Source organism: Lontra canadensis, unplaced genomic scaffold, assembly GCF_010015895.1.
Source record: "Lontra canadensis isolate GAN:19392208 unplaced genomic scaffold, GSC_riverotter_1.0 scaffold101, whole genome shotgun sequence".
Classification (NCBI taxonomy): Eukaryota; Metazoa; Chordata; class Mammalia; order Carnivora; family Mustelidae; genus Lontra; species Lontra canadensis.
In genome coordinates, this window is record NW_022631095.1 from 3,087,190 (window position 1) to 3,104,434 (window position 17,245).

The 17,245-nt window shown below is 33.1% G+C and overlaps 1 protein-coding gene across 1 annotated transcript in view; it reads right to left on the bottom strand.

Annotated features, from left to right (window-relative positions):
- Positions 1 to 17,245, bottom strand: part of LOC116855330 (A disintegrin and metallopeptidase domain 3-like) — a 116,545-nt gene that overhangs the window by 36,996 nt on the left and 62,304 nt on the right. Inside the window, exons 13-16 of the mRNA XM_032838002.1 lie at positions 12,930 to 13,031; positions 12,283 to 12,478; positions 3,429 to 3,519; positions 2,960 to 3,149 (exon numbers count right to left, since the gene is read on the bottom strand). Coding sequence (XP_032693893.1) covers positions 2,960 to 3,149; positions 3,429 to 3,519; positions 12,283 to 12,478; positions 12,930 to 13,031 — 579 coding nt within the window. The remainder of the gene's footprint in view (positions 1 to 2,959; positions 3,150 to 3,428; positions 3,520 to 12,282; positions 12,479 to 12,929; positions 13,032 to 17,245) is intronic.

Below are 17,245 nucleotides of genomic sequence, written 5' to 3' on the forward strand. Positions count from 1 at the left end.
CCTTCCTTCCTTCCTTCCTTCCTTCCTTCCTTCCTTCCTTCCTTCCTTCCTTCTTCTTTCCTTTCTACCTACCTTCCTACCTTCCTTCCTTCTTTCCTTCCTTCCATTTTCCTTTCCCATCCTCTCCCTTCAGTTTCCTTCCTCCCTCACTTCTTTCTTTGATTTCCCCTCCATGGGGACATTGGCCAGGTGGACATAGGCTAATGATCAGACTTTCCCAGGCAGAGAATCACTGATGAAAAGATGAGTGACCTGTAAAGTTTTCAGTGGTCATATGCAGTAGTGGGACCAACCAGCATGGAAATCTTCTGTGGCATATGTATGTTTTAATTGTCACCATTAAAATCATATTTTACTTGTACATGTTATTTCACTCTCACTACTTTTAAGATAAGATTATTTTTCTTTGTCATTAGTTTTCAGAAATTTCATTATGCTGTATTCTGCTGTGGATTTCACTGGGTTCATCCTATATGATGTTCTTCACTTTTTGTATCTGGGTATTTGTGCCTTTTGCCAAATGTGGAAACATTCCAAGTATTACTCCCTGAAATACTTTTCCATCCTTCAATTCTTTCTCCAATTCTAGGATTTTAGAATGACTTCTATAATAACACAAAGCAATAATAAATGTTTGTGACAATGTAGAGAAAATGGAACCCTTGTGCACTATTGGTAGAAATGTAGATCAGAAAATAGTATGATAGAAATAGAATAGCATGGAGGTTCTTACAAAAAATTAAAGATAGAAACATCATATGATAGAGCAATTTCACCTCTGGGTATTTATCCAAAATAAATGAAAACTTGTAACTCAAAAATATATATGCACTTTCATATTCACTGAAGCATTATTTACAGTAGACAAGATACATAAGCAACCTATATGTCCACTGAGGAATGAATGAATAAAGCAAATGGAGCAAATATACACAATGGAATATTACTCATCCATAAAAAAAGAATTAAATCTTGCGTTTGTGACAACATGAATGAACCTTGAGAACAGTTGTTGACTGAAATAAGTCAGACAGAGAAATACAAATACTGTGTTATCTTAGTTGTATGTATAATTTAAACAATAAAATCCAAGTTCCTAGATGCAGAGAACAGATTGGTAGTTGCCAATGGTGGGGCTTTAGGGGAGTAGATAAAATGGGTGAATGGGGTAAAAAATTACAAACTTGCAGTTATAAAATAAATAAGTAATGGGAATTATAGTACAGTATGGTGACTACAGTTAATAACACTATTACATATTTGAAACTTGCTAAAAGAGTAAAACTTCAACATTTTTTAAATAATAAAAAAATTTTGTAACTATGTATAGTAATGGATGTTAACTAGATTTCTTACAGTTGTCATTTCACAATATATACAAATATTGAATCACTATGTTGTACACCTGAAACTAAGGTAATGTTATATTTCAATTATATGTCAATCAAAATTAGTAACAAATAATAATTTTTAAAAATAAATAAAAACATGTAACAATATATTTGACTCCATAGACATTTCTAAATCACTTCCCAGAAATTATGTGTTAATTTATATTTGTTTTAGGATGATAATAAGCTATGCTTCTCATCATCAATTATTATGTTCAACTCCTATTTGATTAGACAAAAACAGTAACTGAATATTCATGTAGTCTGTATTTATTTCACCAACCTAGAAGCGTACTAAATCTCATTGTTTAAAAGTTTTTATATTGTTCAATCTCTAACCACACTACTTCCCTTCTTGAAGGCTGAAAGTTATAACTCTTTAATCAACTGGTGTTACTAGTGATCAGCTCGATCATAAAGTTACCTAAAGTCTTCATCCTGTTACTTCATTAGCATAAATTCAGTTTGATTAGAAGAGGCTCTTCATGAATAACAACAACAATAACAAAATTCCTATTACTCAGGAAATTCCAAGGGGTTTAGGGGCTCTGTGCCAGAAATCAGGGACAAAGAGCAAATTGTTTTTGCACCATTTGAGTGCTTTTGTTTTTCTAATAATAAATAATTAAAATCACTGATTAAATTTATGTATTTAATCTCTCACATTTGTAGTAAACATTTTTTCAATTTGTCTGAAATAATCCTTAAAGGGATGACATATTACTTTTATAAGGTAGTCAGCACTATGTGTTCCTTTGTTATTATTTCAGTATTTTTATGCAGAAATATATTTTCCCATTTTGAGATAAATTTACTACTCATTTCCATTTTCCTCTATTTTTCATTTCTTAAAATATTGTATCTTGATATAAATTATCTAAAATTAAACATGAGATACTTGAGTAGTGTTTTAAATTAGCCAACTAATTTTTCAATGGTAGTTAGCTTAAAGATCCTTTATTTTGTTTCTTAAACTATTTACAGAAAAGAAAAAGAAATAAAGCTTAAACTCCATTTTATTATTGTATCTTGTGTCACGGCCAAATTTTTAACAACTATATAGTATGCTTTCGGAAGAACAATTAGAGGAGTTGACTAATGAGCAAATAGCTGTTTTATTTTCATTAAAATCAAATTAATTCTTCTTTGTCAATTATTGCAGGACTAAATACTTGGCTATTTTTGTTTTCTTTGCCATTCTTATTATTCAGGTAGTTTTCACTTACAGTTTTGCTGTATTACTTGATTCTTTTTTGTTTTTTCTATAAATTTTTGCAGACCAGATCCTGGCCTAATGAAGAGGTTAATATTCTTAAGTATGAGAAAACAAGTTTAATTATCTATAGCAAAATTCATAATAAACAAATGATAGTGAAGCGAGTGTTTTTTGACCAACAGAAATTTTGAAATTTAAATCTTAAGATAATGATGCAGTAACCAAAATTTATAATCTTAATTATATTAACAGATGTTAAGGTCTTCTCTGTTTCTCTCTCATATGTGTGCATGTGCACACACACACAGACACCCTCACACCACATACTTAACCAAGTCAAATTTTTATTTACCTTATCTGGACCACACATAGTGCCATTTGAAGTATAAGTATAATCTTCTGTTACATATTTTGTTGGTACTCTTAAATATGCAGAGACACACAGATGGCCTTCCATGTAAGTATATTGAATATCAAATTTTTTAAATGGTATTATTTCTAAACGCGTCCAGTGACAAACTATCTTTCCACAAAGGGTATCCCTGGCAATAAGGCAGAAAAAATTATCTAAAGGCAGAAAAAGTTATCTAAATCTCACTTAAGGACAAAAATATAAGGGAAATAATAGTTCAAAATATGAGGATTATTGAATATGTTATAGATCATAGCACCAAAGCTATTCACAGCAAAACAATCTTAGGAAGTGCAACATTAATATTTATCTGTATATAATGCATTCATTTCTCTTTTGTATTAAATGACTCTTTTCAGTACAAACACACAAACACAACTGGAAAAGGTATAATTTTCTAAATACATACTTAAAATTACAAAAGTTTCTTCTACAGTTTCCAAAATCATCTTCCTGCATATTTATTTCTTGTGTACACAGAAGAGTAGAACCCTTTGCAACTGAAGATATAAATAAAGTTCCAATTACTCATCTTTAAAAAGATTAAAAACTTAAAAAGTATGGTAAATTAATATAGAGACATCTAGATGACAGCAATGCCCAATCAGTGTCAGCTACAGTAACTTTTTGGTTTTATCTACTGGCTATACAAGAAGAAGAACTAAAAACTATCCACTTGAGAATAAGAAAATTGCCATCATAGTGCAGAAATTATTGAGAAATCAATCAGTTAGTCTCTTACCTGCAATTCTAATATTCTACTCCTTTGCCACCACTTACCTGAAATTTGACTAATATCTTGTTTTTTGTCTTATAATTATTAGATCTACCTCTTGATGTAATTCAAAGTTGTTTTGATTTGCAACTTATTTTCAAATTTGGATTTACACAAATAATACCTTTTATCATGGCTACAGGGTAGATTACTAACTTTAGGAAAATGTAGTTTTAAAATGAACCCCTGAGGAGCCCACACAGGAAAGATAAACCTGCATATTTGGTTTTGAAAGCAGGAGGAGACAAATTTTATGAATTCTTACAACCAATGGTATTTAAAGCTTGAAATTTTAAAAATCAGCAGGTAGGCTATGGTTGAGCCCAGAGGTCATTAGGAAGCTGAATTCCCACTCTTAGGTAGCAGAACAAACAGCCAGCAGAGATATAACATGGAAAAAGCAGTTTGAAAAATACCAGGGGCAGACAGGCAGGAGAGGGATTTACTCATCTCAGAGCATCATTCAGAGAAGCCAGGATCATAGAGAAATGACTCCAAAAACAAGCTGTCAGGTGCCATTTTCCTCCCCACCCCTCAGTATAAACACAGAGTCACCTGCAAGAAAGAGCATGACACAAACAATTGCTACCTAACTTGCTTATACCGAGCCCCACCCCCCATACTTTAGTGGATCAGCCCTTCCCAGTCATGCTTGCCCTAATCCTAATGCATGGGTCTCCCACCCCAGAAGATCAGTGCAAAACCCACCAATACCCAGTCAATAGACTCTCGTGTTTTATGGGACCTCAGTTCCTGCAGTGATGGCAGCAGGTCTCATTTCACAAGAAGACCAACACACAACTCATTAAAATGTGCTGCACCTAGCCATGGACCAAACACTGTGCACAGCAGGCAAAGAGAGTCTCTGCAGACAACTTTACTGAAGGAAAAAGAGAGCTCAGGCAACACACTCAACTCACTGAAAGTATCAGGTCCTGGAGAACAGGGAACACTGTACTGCAGGGTACTAAAGGAGCACTTCTTCATAATGCCATTATTTTCAATAGCAAGAGAAATAGCTGAATTTCCTAACACAGAGAAACAAACACAGTTAGACAAAATGAGAAGACAGAGGAATGTGCCCCAAATGAAGGAATGAGACCAAACCACAGTAAGAGACCTAACCAAAACTGATACAGGTAATATGCCTGATAGAGAATTTAAAGTAGTAATCATAAAGATACTCCCTGGACTGGAAAAAAGAGTGGAGGACATCAGTGAGACTCTTTAAGAAAAAGATAAAAAAGAACTAGAGATGAAGAACACAATAAATGAAATTAAAAATACACCCAATAGAATAAATAGTAGGCTACATGAAGCCGAGGAAAAGAACTAATAACCTGGAAGTCAGAGGCCTGGAAAGTAATCAAGCTGAACAAATAAGAATAACAATAATTATGCAAATTTAGAATAGTTTTAGGGAACTTAGTGACTGCATCAAGCATAAAATATTTGCATTATGGGATCCTAGAAGAAGAGAAAGAAAAGGGAGCAGAAAAGTTTTTTGGAGAAATAATAACTGAAAATAATTGATAGTAATACAATAGCAATAGGGGAATTTAACAACCCACTTATGTCAATGGACAGATCATCCAAATAGAAACACAACAAGGAAACAGTGGTTTTGAATGGCCCAGTGTACCAGATGGATTTAACAGATATATTCAGAACATTCTATCCTAAAAGAGCAAAATACACATTCTTTTCAAAGGCACATGTGACATTCTCCAAAACAAGCCTCAACAAACTCAAGAAGATCAAAGTCATACCATGCATCTCGTTTGACCACAGTGCTATAAAACTGGAAATCAACCACAAGAAAAAAGATCTGGAGAGATCATAAATGCATGGAAGCTAACTAATGTGCTACTAAACAATAAATGGGTTAACCAAGAAATCAAAGATGACATCGGAAAGAACATGGAAACAAATAAAAGCAAAAACACTATAGTCCAAAACCTCTGGGATGCAGAAAAAAAGCAGTTCTAAGAGGGAAGTTTAAAGCAATGCAGGCCTACCTCAAGAAGCAAGAAAAATATCATATAAACAGCCTAACCTAGTACCTGAAGGAACTACAAAAAGAACAACAAACAAAACCCAAAACCAGCATAAGGAAGGAAAAAATAAATATTAGAGCAGAAATAAGTTATGCAGACACTAAAGGAACAGTAAAACAGATCAATAAAACCAAGAGGTGGTTCTTTGAAAATATCAACAAAATTAATACACCTCTAGCCAGAACAAAAAAAGAGAGAGAGAAAAAGAGAGAGAGAAAAGAGAGAGGACCTCCCCCCTCAAAAAAAAAATAGAAACAAAAGAGGAAAAATAACAAACACCACCACAGAAACACAAAGAATTATGAGAATATTATGAAAAATTGTATGCCAACAAATTGGAAACCTAGAATGAAGGAATTTATCCTTCATTCAAATATATAAACTACCAAAACCAAATTTGAAAAGATCTATTACTAGCAAAATTAAATTGAATCACTAATCAAAAAAATTCCCAACAAAGAAGAGTCCAGGACCAGATGGCTTTACAGGCAAAAGCTACAAAACATGTAAAGAGGAGTTAATATCTATTCTTCTCAAACTATTCAAAAAAATAGAAAAATAGAAAGAAGGAAAACTTCCTACTTCATTCTATGAGACCATAATTGCCCTGATATCAAAACCTTATGAGGGCACAAAAAAAAAAAAAAAGAGAGAACAAAAAGAAAAAAGAAAAGAAAATAATTTTAAAAAAGAAAAGAAAATTATAGGACAATATATCTGATGAACATGAGGTGAAAATCCTCAACAAAATACTAACAATCCAAATCCAATAATATAGTAAAAAATCATTCACCATGAACACATGGAATTTATTCCTGGGATGCAAGGGTAGTTCAATATTCACAATCAGTATCACATCAATAAGAGAAAAGGCAAGAGCCATATGAGAATTTTAATAGATGCAGAAAAAGCACTGGACAAACTATAACATCCATTCATAATAAAACCCTCAAAAAAGTAGATCTATAATAGAAATAAGTCCTATCCCCAGCAATCAGACAACAAAAAGAAATATATAGTATCCAAATTAGTAAGGAAGTAGTCCAAGATGGTGTGGAGGACTTGGAAAACTTAGTTTCATCTGGTCCCAGGAATTCAGCTAGAAAGCTATCAAATTAGTCTGAACTCAACTGGAGACCTAAGAAAGGAATAGCTGCAACTCTACAATAGAAAAACCACCACTTTCTGCAAGGTAGGAGATGTGAAGTGAATCCAAGGCAATACATGGGAAGATAAATCATGGGGGAAGAGAGCCTCCATCAGTCAGCTATCAGAAAGTGATGTGGCGGGGCACCTGGGTGGCTCAGTGGTTAAGCTGCTGCCTTCGGCTCAGGACCTGATTTCAGGGTCCTGGGATCGAGTCCCGCATCAGGCTCTCTGCTCAGCAGGGAGCCTACTTCCCTCTCTCTCTCTCTCTGCCTGCCTCTTTGCCTACTTGTGATCGGTCTCTGTCAAATAAATAAATAAAATCTTAAAAAAAAAAAAAAGTGATGTGGCAATGGAGCACAAAATCAGAACTTTTAAAAGTCTTCTCCAGATGTCCCTGCCTGAAAGGCACTAAGATGGCAAAGCAGGGTAGAATCCTAGGTGAGACAGCATGGTCTCAGGATCCCCAGAGTTAAGAAAGAACAGGGATGCTTGAGCATGGCAGAGTTCCCTAGGCATCTGAGCTGGAAAGCCAGGTGCAATCAGCAAGTCTAGTAGGGGACACTAGGCTCAGGGTTGCCATAATGCCCAAACCACAGCATGATCAGGCTACCACTCTCTCAGCTGGGTCCCAGCAAGGAGAAAAACCAAGCCAAGACACCTTCCCAACCAGGAACACCACATGTGTCTGTTGCAGGAGTCTGTAGGGTTTGGAGACTTGAAGTAGGATCACGTGTCTGAGACAGAAATGCTTGATCACAGGCTGGGTGAGCATGGAGGGTGGACAGAGACCAAGGAGACAGGAGTGATTGATTGCTTATCCATGAAGGGGCACTGAGTAGTTGGGGGTGCAAGCTTTTAGCTCTGAGACTGGAGATTGGGAGGTTACCATTTTCATTCTCATCCTCCAGAGAGGCACTCAAAGCCTTCAGGGAACAAAAGCCCTAGAGCAACCCAGAGTCACTTATTTAACCTAAACCCCTGGCAAGGGTGGTGTAGTTCTACCAGGTGCAAAGACATGTGAGAATTAGTGGAACAGGCCTCTTCCCCCAGAAGATCAGCAAGAACATCTTGTTAAGACCAAGTTTGCTGATAACAAATAACTGCAAAACTCCAGTGCTAAGGGAAAATTGTATATAGAATTCATGGTTTTTCTCCCATAATTCTTTAATCTTCCAATTTTAATTTTTTTCTCTTTCATTTTTCAACCAATTTCTTATTTTATCAACTCATTTTAAAGTCTTTTTAAATTTTTGCCTTTACAATTACACAACTACATTTATCCTTTCACTGTATTTAATTTTATTTTTGTGCATAAAAAAGTTTTTCTTTCTTTGCCATTTTGGGATATAGTTTCTTCTAACAAACAGACCAAAATATCCCCAGGACATAGTGTACTGTTTTGTTCTGTTCACCTGTCTGTTTCTATTCTTTCTTTTTGTTTTTTTGCCTTTTATTGTCTTTTAATTTCATTTTTATAATTATACTCTATCCTTATATTGTATATAATTTTTTTTTACTGATATGTTTTTATTTACAGTTTTGGGACCTACTTTTCTATTAAGCAGACCAAAATACACACAGGATCCAGCATATTGTTCTGTTGTGTTCCCATGTCTGATTATATTCTCTCTTTTTTTCCTTTTAATTTTATTTTTCAGTTTCAGGTCCCTTCTGATTTGCTTAGTGTACATTTCTCTGGGTCATTGTTGCCATTTTAGTATTTTGTTCTCACATGCATCTATTCTTGCATCATCTCTCTCTGGGCAGAATGACAAGAAGGAAAAATTCACATCAAAAAGAGAACAAGAGGGAGTAGTGACTGACAGGGACCTAATCAGTGTGGATATAAGTAATATTTCGGAACAAGAGTTCAGGATAACAACTATATTAAAGATGCTAGCTGGGCTTGAAAAAAGCATAGAAGACACCAGAGAATCCCTTTCTGGAGAAATAAAAGAAATGAAATCTGATCGAGTTGAAACTAAAAAGGCTAAATGAGATGCAATTAAAAAAAAACTGGAGGCTTTAACTGCTGGGATAAATGAGCCAGAAGAGAGAATTAGTGATATAGAAGACAAAATGATTAAGACTAAAGAAGCTGAGAAAAAGAGAGATAAAACAACTACTGGATCATGAGGTGAGAATTTGAGAGATAAATCATACCATAAAGTGAAACAATATTAGAATAATTGGTATCCCAAAAGAAGAGGAAAGAGAAGGTGTATATAGGAGCAAATTATAGTGGAGAATTTCACTAATCTGAGGAAGGAAACAGGCATTCAGTTCCAGGGGACACAGAGACATTCCCTCAAAATCAATAAAAATAGGTCAGTATCTCCATATATAAAAGTGAAACTTGCTAATTTCGGAGACAAAGAGAAAATCCTGAAAGCAGTTCAGGAAAAGAGGTCTGTAACCTATAAGGGTAGAAACATTAGACTGGCAGAAGACCTGTCCACAGAGACCTTGCAGGCCAGAAAGGACTGGCATGATATATTCAGGATGCTAAATGAGAAAAAATATGCAGCCAAGAATACTTTATCCAATATGGCTGTCATTTAGGGAAGAGGGAGAGATAAAATGATTCTAGGACAAACAGAAAAATAAAATTTGTGATCACTAAAACAGCTCTACAAAAAATATTAAAGGGAATCCGTTAAGGAGAGACAGAGCCCAAAAGTTAAAAAGAACAGAAAGGAACAGAGACAATATACAGAAAGTCATTTTACAGATAATACCCTAATATACAGATAATGCCCTAAATTCCTATCTTTCAATAGTAACCCTGAATCTAAATGGGCTAAATGCTCCAATCAAAAGACAAAGGGTATCAGACTGGATAAAAAAGCAAGATCCATTAATATGTTATCTGCAAGAGATCATTTTAGACCCAAAGACACTTCCAGATTAAAAGTAAGGGAGTGGAGAACCACTTATCATGTTAATGGGCATCAAAAGAAAGCTGGGGCAGCAATCCTTAAATTGGACAAAGTAGATTTTAAACCAAGGACTGTAATAAGAGATGAGGAAGGACATTATATCGTACTAAAAGCATCTATCCAACAAGATCTAATAATCTTAAATATTCATAACATAAGAACAGCCAATTATACAAACCAAAACAAAATGAAAGAAATATATTGATATTAATACAGTAATAATAGAGGACATTAACATCCCACTCATAGCAATGGACATATCATTTAAGCAGATCAGTAAGGAAATAGGGCTTTGAATGACACACTGGACCAGATGGACTTCACAGACATATTCAGAGTATTCCATCCTAAATCAACAAAATACACATTGTTCTCAACTGCACATGGAACATTCTCCAAAATAGATCACATACTGGGTCACAAGCCAGGTCTCAACCAGTACCAAAAGATGGGGATCATTCCCTGCATATTTTCAGACCACAGTGCTTTGAAACTTGAACTCATCCACAAGAGGAAAGTTGGAACAAACTCAAATACATGGAGGATAAAGAGCATCCTACTAAAGAATGAATGAGTCAACCAGGGAGTTAAATAAGAATTTTTAAAAATTATGAAAGCAAATGAAAATGAAAACACAAGTGTTCAAAACCACTAAGTTGCAGTGAAGGCAGTCCTAAGAGGGAAGTATATAGCAATATAAGCTTTTCTTAAGAAACAAGAAAGGTCTCAAATACACAACCATACACCTTAAAGGAGCTGAAGAAAGAACAGGAAAGAAATCCTAAACCCAGAAGAAGAGAATTATTAAAGATTGGAGCAGAAATAATGAAATAGAAACCAAAAAACTGAAGAACAGATCAATGAAAGAGATCTGGTTCTTTGAAAAAATTAATAACATTGATAAACTCCTCACTAGATTTATGCAAAAGAAAAGAGAAAGGACACAAATAAAATTATGAATGAAGGAGATCTCACAATGAACAACAAAGAAATACAATTATATGAACATATTATGAGCAACTATATGCCAACAAATTAGACAATCTAGAAGAAATAGATGTTTTATAAACTACCAAAACTGAAACAAGAAGAAATAGAAAACCTGAACAGACTCATAACCAGCAAGGAAACTGAAGCAGTAATAAAAAAATCTCCCCCCCAAAATAAACCAAAGTCCAGGATCAGATGGTCTCCCAGCAGAATTCTACCAAACATTTAAAGACCTGAGGGCCAGAAGGCTTCCCAAAGGAATTCTATCAAACATTTAAAGAAGAATTATACCTAATACCAGCTGTTTCAAAAAGTAGAGATGGAAGGAAAACTTCCAAACTCTTCCTATGAGACCAGCATTACCTTAATCTCCAAATCAGAAAAGACCTCACAAAAAAAGAAAATTATAGACCAATATATCTCATGAACATGGATGCAAAAATTCTCAACAAGATACTAGCCAATAGGATCCAACAGTACATTAAAAGCATTAGTCACCATGACCGAGTGGGATTTATTTCTGGGATTCAAGGGTAGTTCAACATCCACAAATCAATCAATGTTATACACTATATTAAGGAAAGAAAGTGCAAGAACTATATGATCCTCTCAGTAGATACAGAAAAAGTATTTGGCAAACTACATCCTTTCTTGATTAAAACTCTTCACAGCATAAGAAATAACACACCTCAATATCATAAAAGCCATATACAAAAAACCCACAGGAAATATCATTCTCAATGGAAAAGAAAAAGCAAACAAACAGAGCATTCCCCCTAGGGTCAAGAACACAGCAAGGATGTCCACTGTCACCAGTGTTGTTCAACATAGTACTACTAGAAGTCTTAACCTCAGCCAGCAGATAACAGGAAGAAATAAAAGAAGTCAAACTCTCACTCTTTGCAGATGTTATGATACTCTATATGGAGAACCCAAAAGACTCTAGGAAAAAATTTCTAGAAGTGATACAGGAAGTCAGGAACAATGCTAAGCAAAATAAGTCAATCTTAGAAAGACAAATATCACATGATTTCACTCACATGTGGAATTGAAGGCACAAAACAAACAGAGGGGAAAAAAGGAGAGAGATGCAAACCAAGAAACAGACTCTTAACTCTAGAGAACAAACCAATGGTTACCAGATAATGGTTACCAGATAGGTGGGGGATGGATAAAATCGGTGAAGGGGATTAAACAGTACACATATCATGATGAGCACTGATAATGTATAGAATTGTTATATTATTGAAGTTTACACCTGAAGCTAATATAATTCTGTATGCTAACTTTACTGGGAAAAAATATAAGACAAAATAATGAAAATGAACCCCAGAAAAAAAGTACAACTATTACATTTTCCAAATAAGTCTGCACACTGTTTATCTGTATCTTGGCATATTCCATTAAAGCAATAGGCAGTCTTATTATTGCATGGTTCTAAATCAGCAGATTTAGTATCAGGTACACAAAATTCACTTTTTCCATTACAAAATTCTGGAAAATCACATGGATCTTTGCTTTCCCGACATACAGTTCCTCTTTCAAATATCTGTGGGACAAAGAAAATTAATTTTGTAAGGTAGGAAACCAAAACTATAAAACAACTTATACAAGAGCAAAGTATTTCTGTCATTTCCATTAATATTATATTTGGCTTATTTGTAATATTGTTATAAGTTGTTGGGTCATGAAGAACTACATTCAGGTATTGCCTCAGGTATGACCAAGAAGAATTCATATGCCCAAATAATCTGGAATTGGTATTGGATAACTGGATGGATCTTGAGTGGAGGTTGAAACAATACAGTGAAGGCAAAGATAAGAAAGAAGTTGAAAAAAATCTAAGAACATCTTCTGAATTCTGAAGTCAACTGTGTATGAATCAAGTATTTAAAGTTATATATTTGAAAGATATGAAAAAAGAAGTAAAAAAATAAGTGAATACACAATAGCAGAAAAAAAATCATGAAAGAAAATACTATAGTAATTTGAAAGCTTACCAGGCAAGTTTCTCTATCACAGCACGGTCCAGTGCCACAATCTGCAAATTCAGTCAGAGTACAATCTGCAGGATTACAGCATTTTTGAAATTCTCTGCAATGCTGAAAGTAAATATAATTAAGTTCAATAATAGGAATTTTCAATCAAATAAATCATTTTATTTATTGTCAAAATGTACTATAGTATGTCTCTTAGTTAATTACAATCACAGTATGAATTTTACTTCTGTGTTTATTTTTAACACCATTTCATTTAATATATAGTTCCAGTATGGGAAAAAAGATAGTAATGAAATTATCTATGATTCTATGCTTAAGAAACTGAACTGCTAAAAATTTAATGTAATTTGTCAACCTTCTTTGTGTTCATAAATAGATGCACTATAAGTTTAAAAGTATTTTTTCCATTTACTGTAAGTACTTTTTTATCTCATCATATTGAGATTATATAAAATAAATAAAAATAAAATTAAAATTAAAATTATGAATGTGACAAAATAGAGGTTTCTAAATTATAACTTTTTTTATCCAAAGGATGTTTCAATGAAAATTTTATTTTTATTATTTTTATCTCCAAGATTTTAAAGATTAATTCTAGCAGTAAGTAGATCATAGAGTATAAAACTATTAAAGACTACAACATACTCTTATTTCCTTCTATATATTTATTAAGTGCAAGAGTGATGTTTCACAAGACTGATAGTAACATTTAAAAATTAGTAAAGCGATAGGTGTTATAGGTAAAAATAACTAACTGCTTACATCTGTTTCAATTTTATTATTTTCATTACTAATGTGCTATAAATTTTTAAAAATGCACATTCTGGTTTATTTTATATTTCTATGCATATATTTCTGTCAAATCATTCTGTTTATTTCCTTTATTTGTAAGCACTTTTATAGTAATTATATTAACCCCTGGCCACCAATATATGTTTGCTATATTTTATAATTTGTCATTGACAACTGACTTTTGGTGCATTTTGTTTTTTTTTTTGTTTGTTTGTTTGGGTAAATTTTTGATATTGTGAGAGTGTGAAATAAAAGACCTATCTAAGAACTCTGAGAACTATCATCTTTTTGGTGTTTGTTCTTGAGTTTACGAATAGAAGCTTCTTCCACTCTAACCCCAGGAAATATGTGAGTCTTCGTATGTGTGTAAAATGTGTTATACATACTATGTATATATTTATTTATTTATTGTTGAATGGTTTGAGTAGTGTGTTGTGAAAGAAACTATAATGATGTACCTCTTTCCCAAAACAGAAGTTTATCAGTTGCTTTTATAGAATAATAATTTATTCATGAACTTTTGTAATACCTGGATTGTTATATAAATATCCTATATAAAATTAGATACAATGTCAATGTCTTCAATTGCATTAACTGCATATACTAAAGTATATTTTAAAATGTTATTATTGGGTACCTGGATGGCTCAGTCAGTTAAACGTCTGCTTTTGGCTCAGGTCCTCTGATCCCAGGGTCCTGGGATAGAGTCCCTGCATTGGGATACCCTGCTTAGTGGGGACCCTGCTTTTCCTTCTGCTTCTGCCTACCACTCTCCCTGCTTGAGCTCTCTATCTCTCTATGTCAAATACATAAATAAATTTTAAAATGTTATTATTGTATAAGTTTTAATATTTACAAGAGTCAGATATTTTTGTTTCACTATGAGAAAGAATGTATTATGCTTCATAATATAAAGATTTTAATAAAACTTATCAAAAGTATTTAGTAAAGACAGAAGATTGAACACACACTAAATATTAATGTTGGGGGGTGGACAAAAATCAATGACATGAAAAGGGAAAGCCTGCTAAAGCTAGAATCAAAAAGAGAGCCTATAGTGAAGAGCATTTTTTGACAATACTCAGTGTATAATGGAAAGCTACAATAAATGTTGGGCTTAGAATTGATGTTCAATGAATCGTGGTTTAAAAATGGAATCCCACAATGGGACCAAACGTGAGAACTTTTTAAAATAGGTTAACTGTTAGGGAGTCTGGGTGTCTCAATTAGTTAAACTGCCACCTTCAGCTCAGGTAATAATCCCAGAGCCCTGGGACTGAGCTCCACATCAGGCACCCTGCTCTGCAGGAAGCCTGCTTTTCCTTCTCCCATGCTTGTGCTCTCTAGCTCTCTCTTTATTTATTTTTCAAATAAATAAATTAAAATCTTTAAAAAAATAGGTAACTGTGGTATGCCATTGAGAAATTAGAGAAATCAAAAGGATATAATTTTTAGTTCTAGATATCCAAACTTTTATAAAATGTCTCTTCAATATTTAATATCATAATTTTTGTCTCTCTGTTAATTTTGATATATGTTGAAAAGTACTGAAATGTTTTCCTACTTCTGGAATAAACTCCAAAAGTATATTCTTTCTTCATATATTCACTGGGATTATTTGATCATTTTAATTTAGACATTTTGTGGGTATTTTCCAAAATATGAATCATTCAAAGAAATCTTAAACTGGCAATCAGAGGAATCAACTTTCATGATTTAATTCTGTTTCTATATACCTGCAAAGGACACTGGAAATAGATTTTTTAAAAAGATACACAATTTATGATAACATTCAGAAATATGAAATATTTAGGTTTTAATTTAATTAGAGACATCCAAATAAATAGAATATACCATGTTCATAGTTTGAAAAATCACATTAAGAATACATTAATTCCCCGCAAATTCATATATAGATCCAAAAGAGTTCCAATTAAAATTTCACAAAGTTTTTTTTTACTTTTTGGGTGATATGAGTAGAAATGGAAAAGTTGATTCCAAATTTTACACAGAAATACAAAGACCTAAAATCACCAAATCTATCTTCAGAAAAAGATACAAAATATGAAGACACAATTTACCAAATTTTGTGAATCAGAGTAAGAAGGGCTGGTATTAATGTAAGGCTAGATATATGGATCAATAAAACACAAAGTATGTGAACTGTTTTTCAATAAAGGTAGCATGGTAATTCAATGGGAAAGGGTAGTTTTCCAACAAATAGGGCTAGAGATTTTAAAGATATACATATAGAGAAAAAATATGCCCTAATACTTAAACAAAAAAAGTTACTCAAAATGTATCATAGGCATACACATCAAAGATAAAATCAGTAAACTTCTAGAAGAAAACTTACGAGAAAGTTTCACAACTTGGAACCAATAGGACACAAAGTACAAATCATGCCACATACTGGGAGAAAATCTGACAAAGGATTTGCATATAGCTTATATTAAGAATTTCTATAACTATATAATAAAAAAAAATCCATCAAACTATTCAAATACATGAACATTCAAAAAGGAGACAAAGATATGAATGTCACACAATCACATGAGACACTGTCTAGTATGATTAGTTATCAGAGAAATATGAATTAAAACTGCAGTGAAATACAAGCATACATTGAAATTACCAAAATGTAAGAGACTAGCAGTAACAAAAGTTGCTAAGAATAAGGAAAAACTGTCACTCTCATACATAGGTGGTTGGAATGTAAAATATTACAAGAATTTAAAAATGCAGAGTGATGTTTTGTTACAAATTTAATAGTACAATTAACATATGACCCAGCAATTCTATTCCTAAAAATAGGGGAAAAAAAGACATGTTCTTTAGAAGCAATTTCATAAGACTTGAAACCAAAGCAACCTAAATGTTCATTAATAATAGCATGAATAAACAATGTTATATTCATACAAAGAAATACTACTCCACAATAAATATCAATGAACTATAGATATGTTCAATCACACAAACCGAATATCAAAAATATAGGCAAAAAAATTTAGAGTCAGAAAGGATCTAAAATCTATGATTCATTCACTGAAGTTCAGTAGTGGGCAAAAATAACGTGTTGTGACTGGATTAGAAGTTTCAGATACTGATGGGATTGACTCCTCCATGTCAATGGAGTTATGGGAGAACTGTCTGTGGTAATGTAAATATTCTAATACTTCTTTTATCTACATCTAATTAAGTATAACATAAGTCAAATTAAAAAAAACAAACAAAACTCAGCAAGCCAGAAGGAAAATATAAATAAATATAATGAAGTCTACCTAGACATATCCTAAACCTTTGTCTGAAACAAAAGAAAGGCAAAGTCACAATGCCTATAAAGACAAATGGATTCTATGGATATTCTGGCCAGTTGTGGAGCTAACTTGGTTGCTGAAGTTTTCAGTGATAATGAGATTCCTGATGAATTCCATCAGTGGGGTTGGTGGTTTTCTAATATTAAGGAAAGCTTATTGTGGTGGTGTTTTACTCACCTACTCCATCAAAAAAATAAAACTACTTTC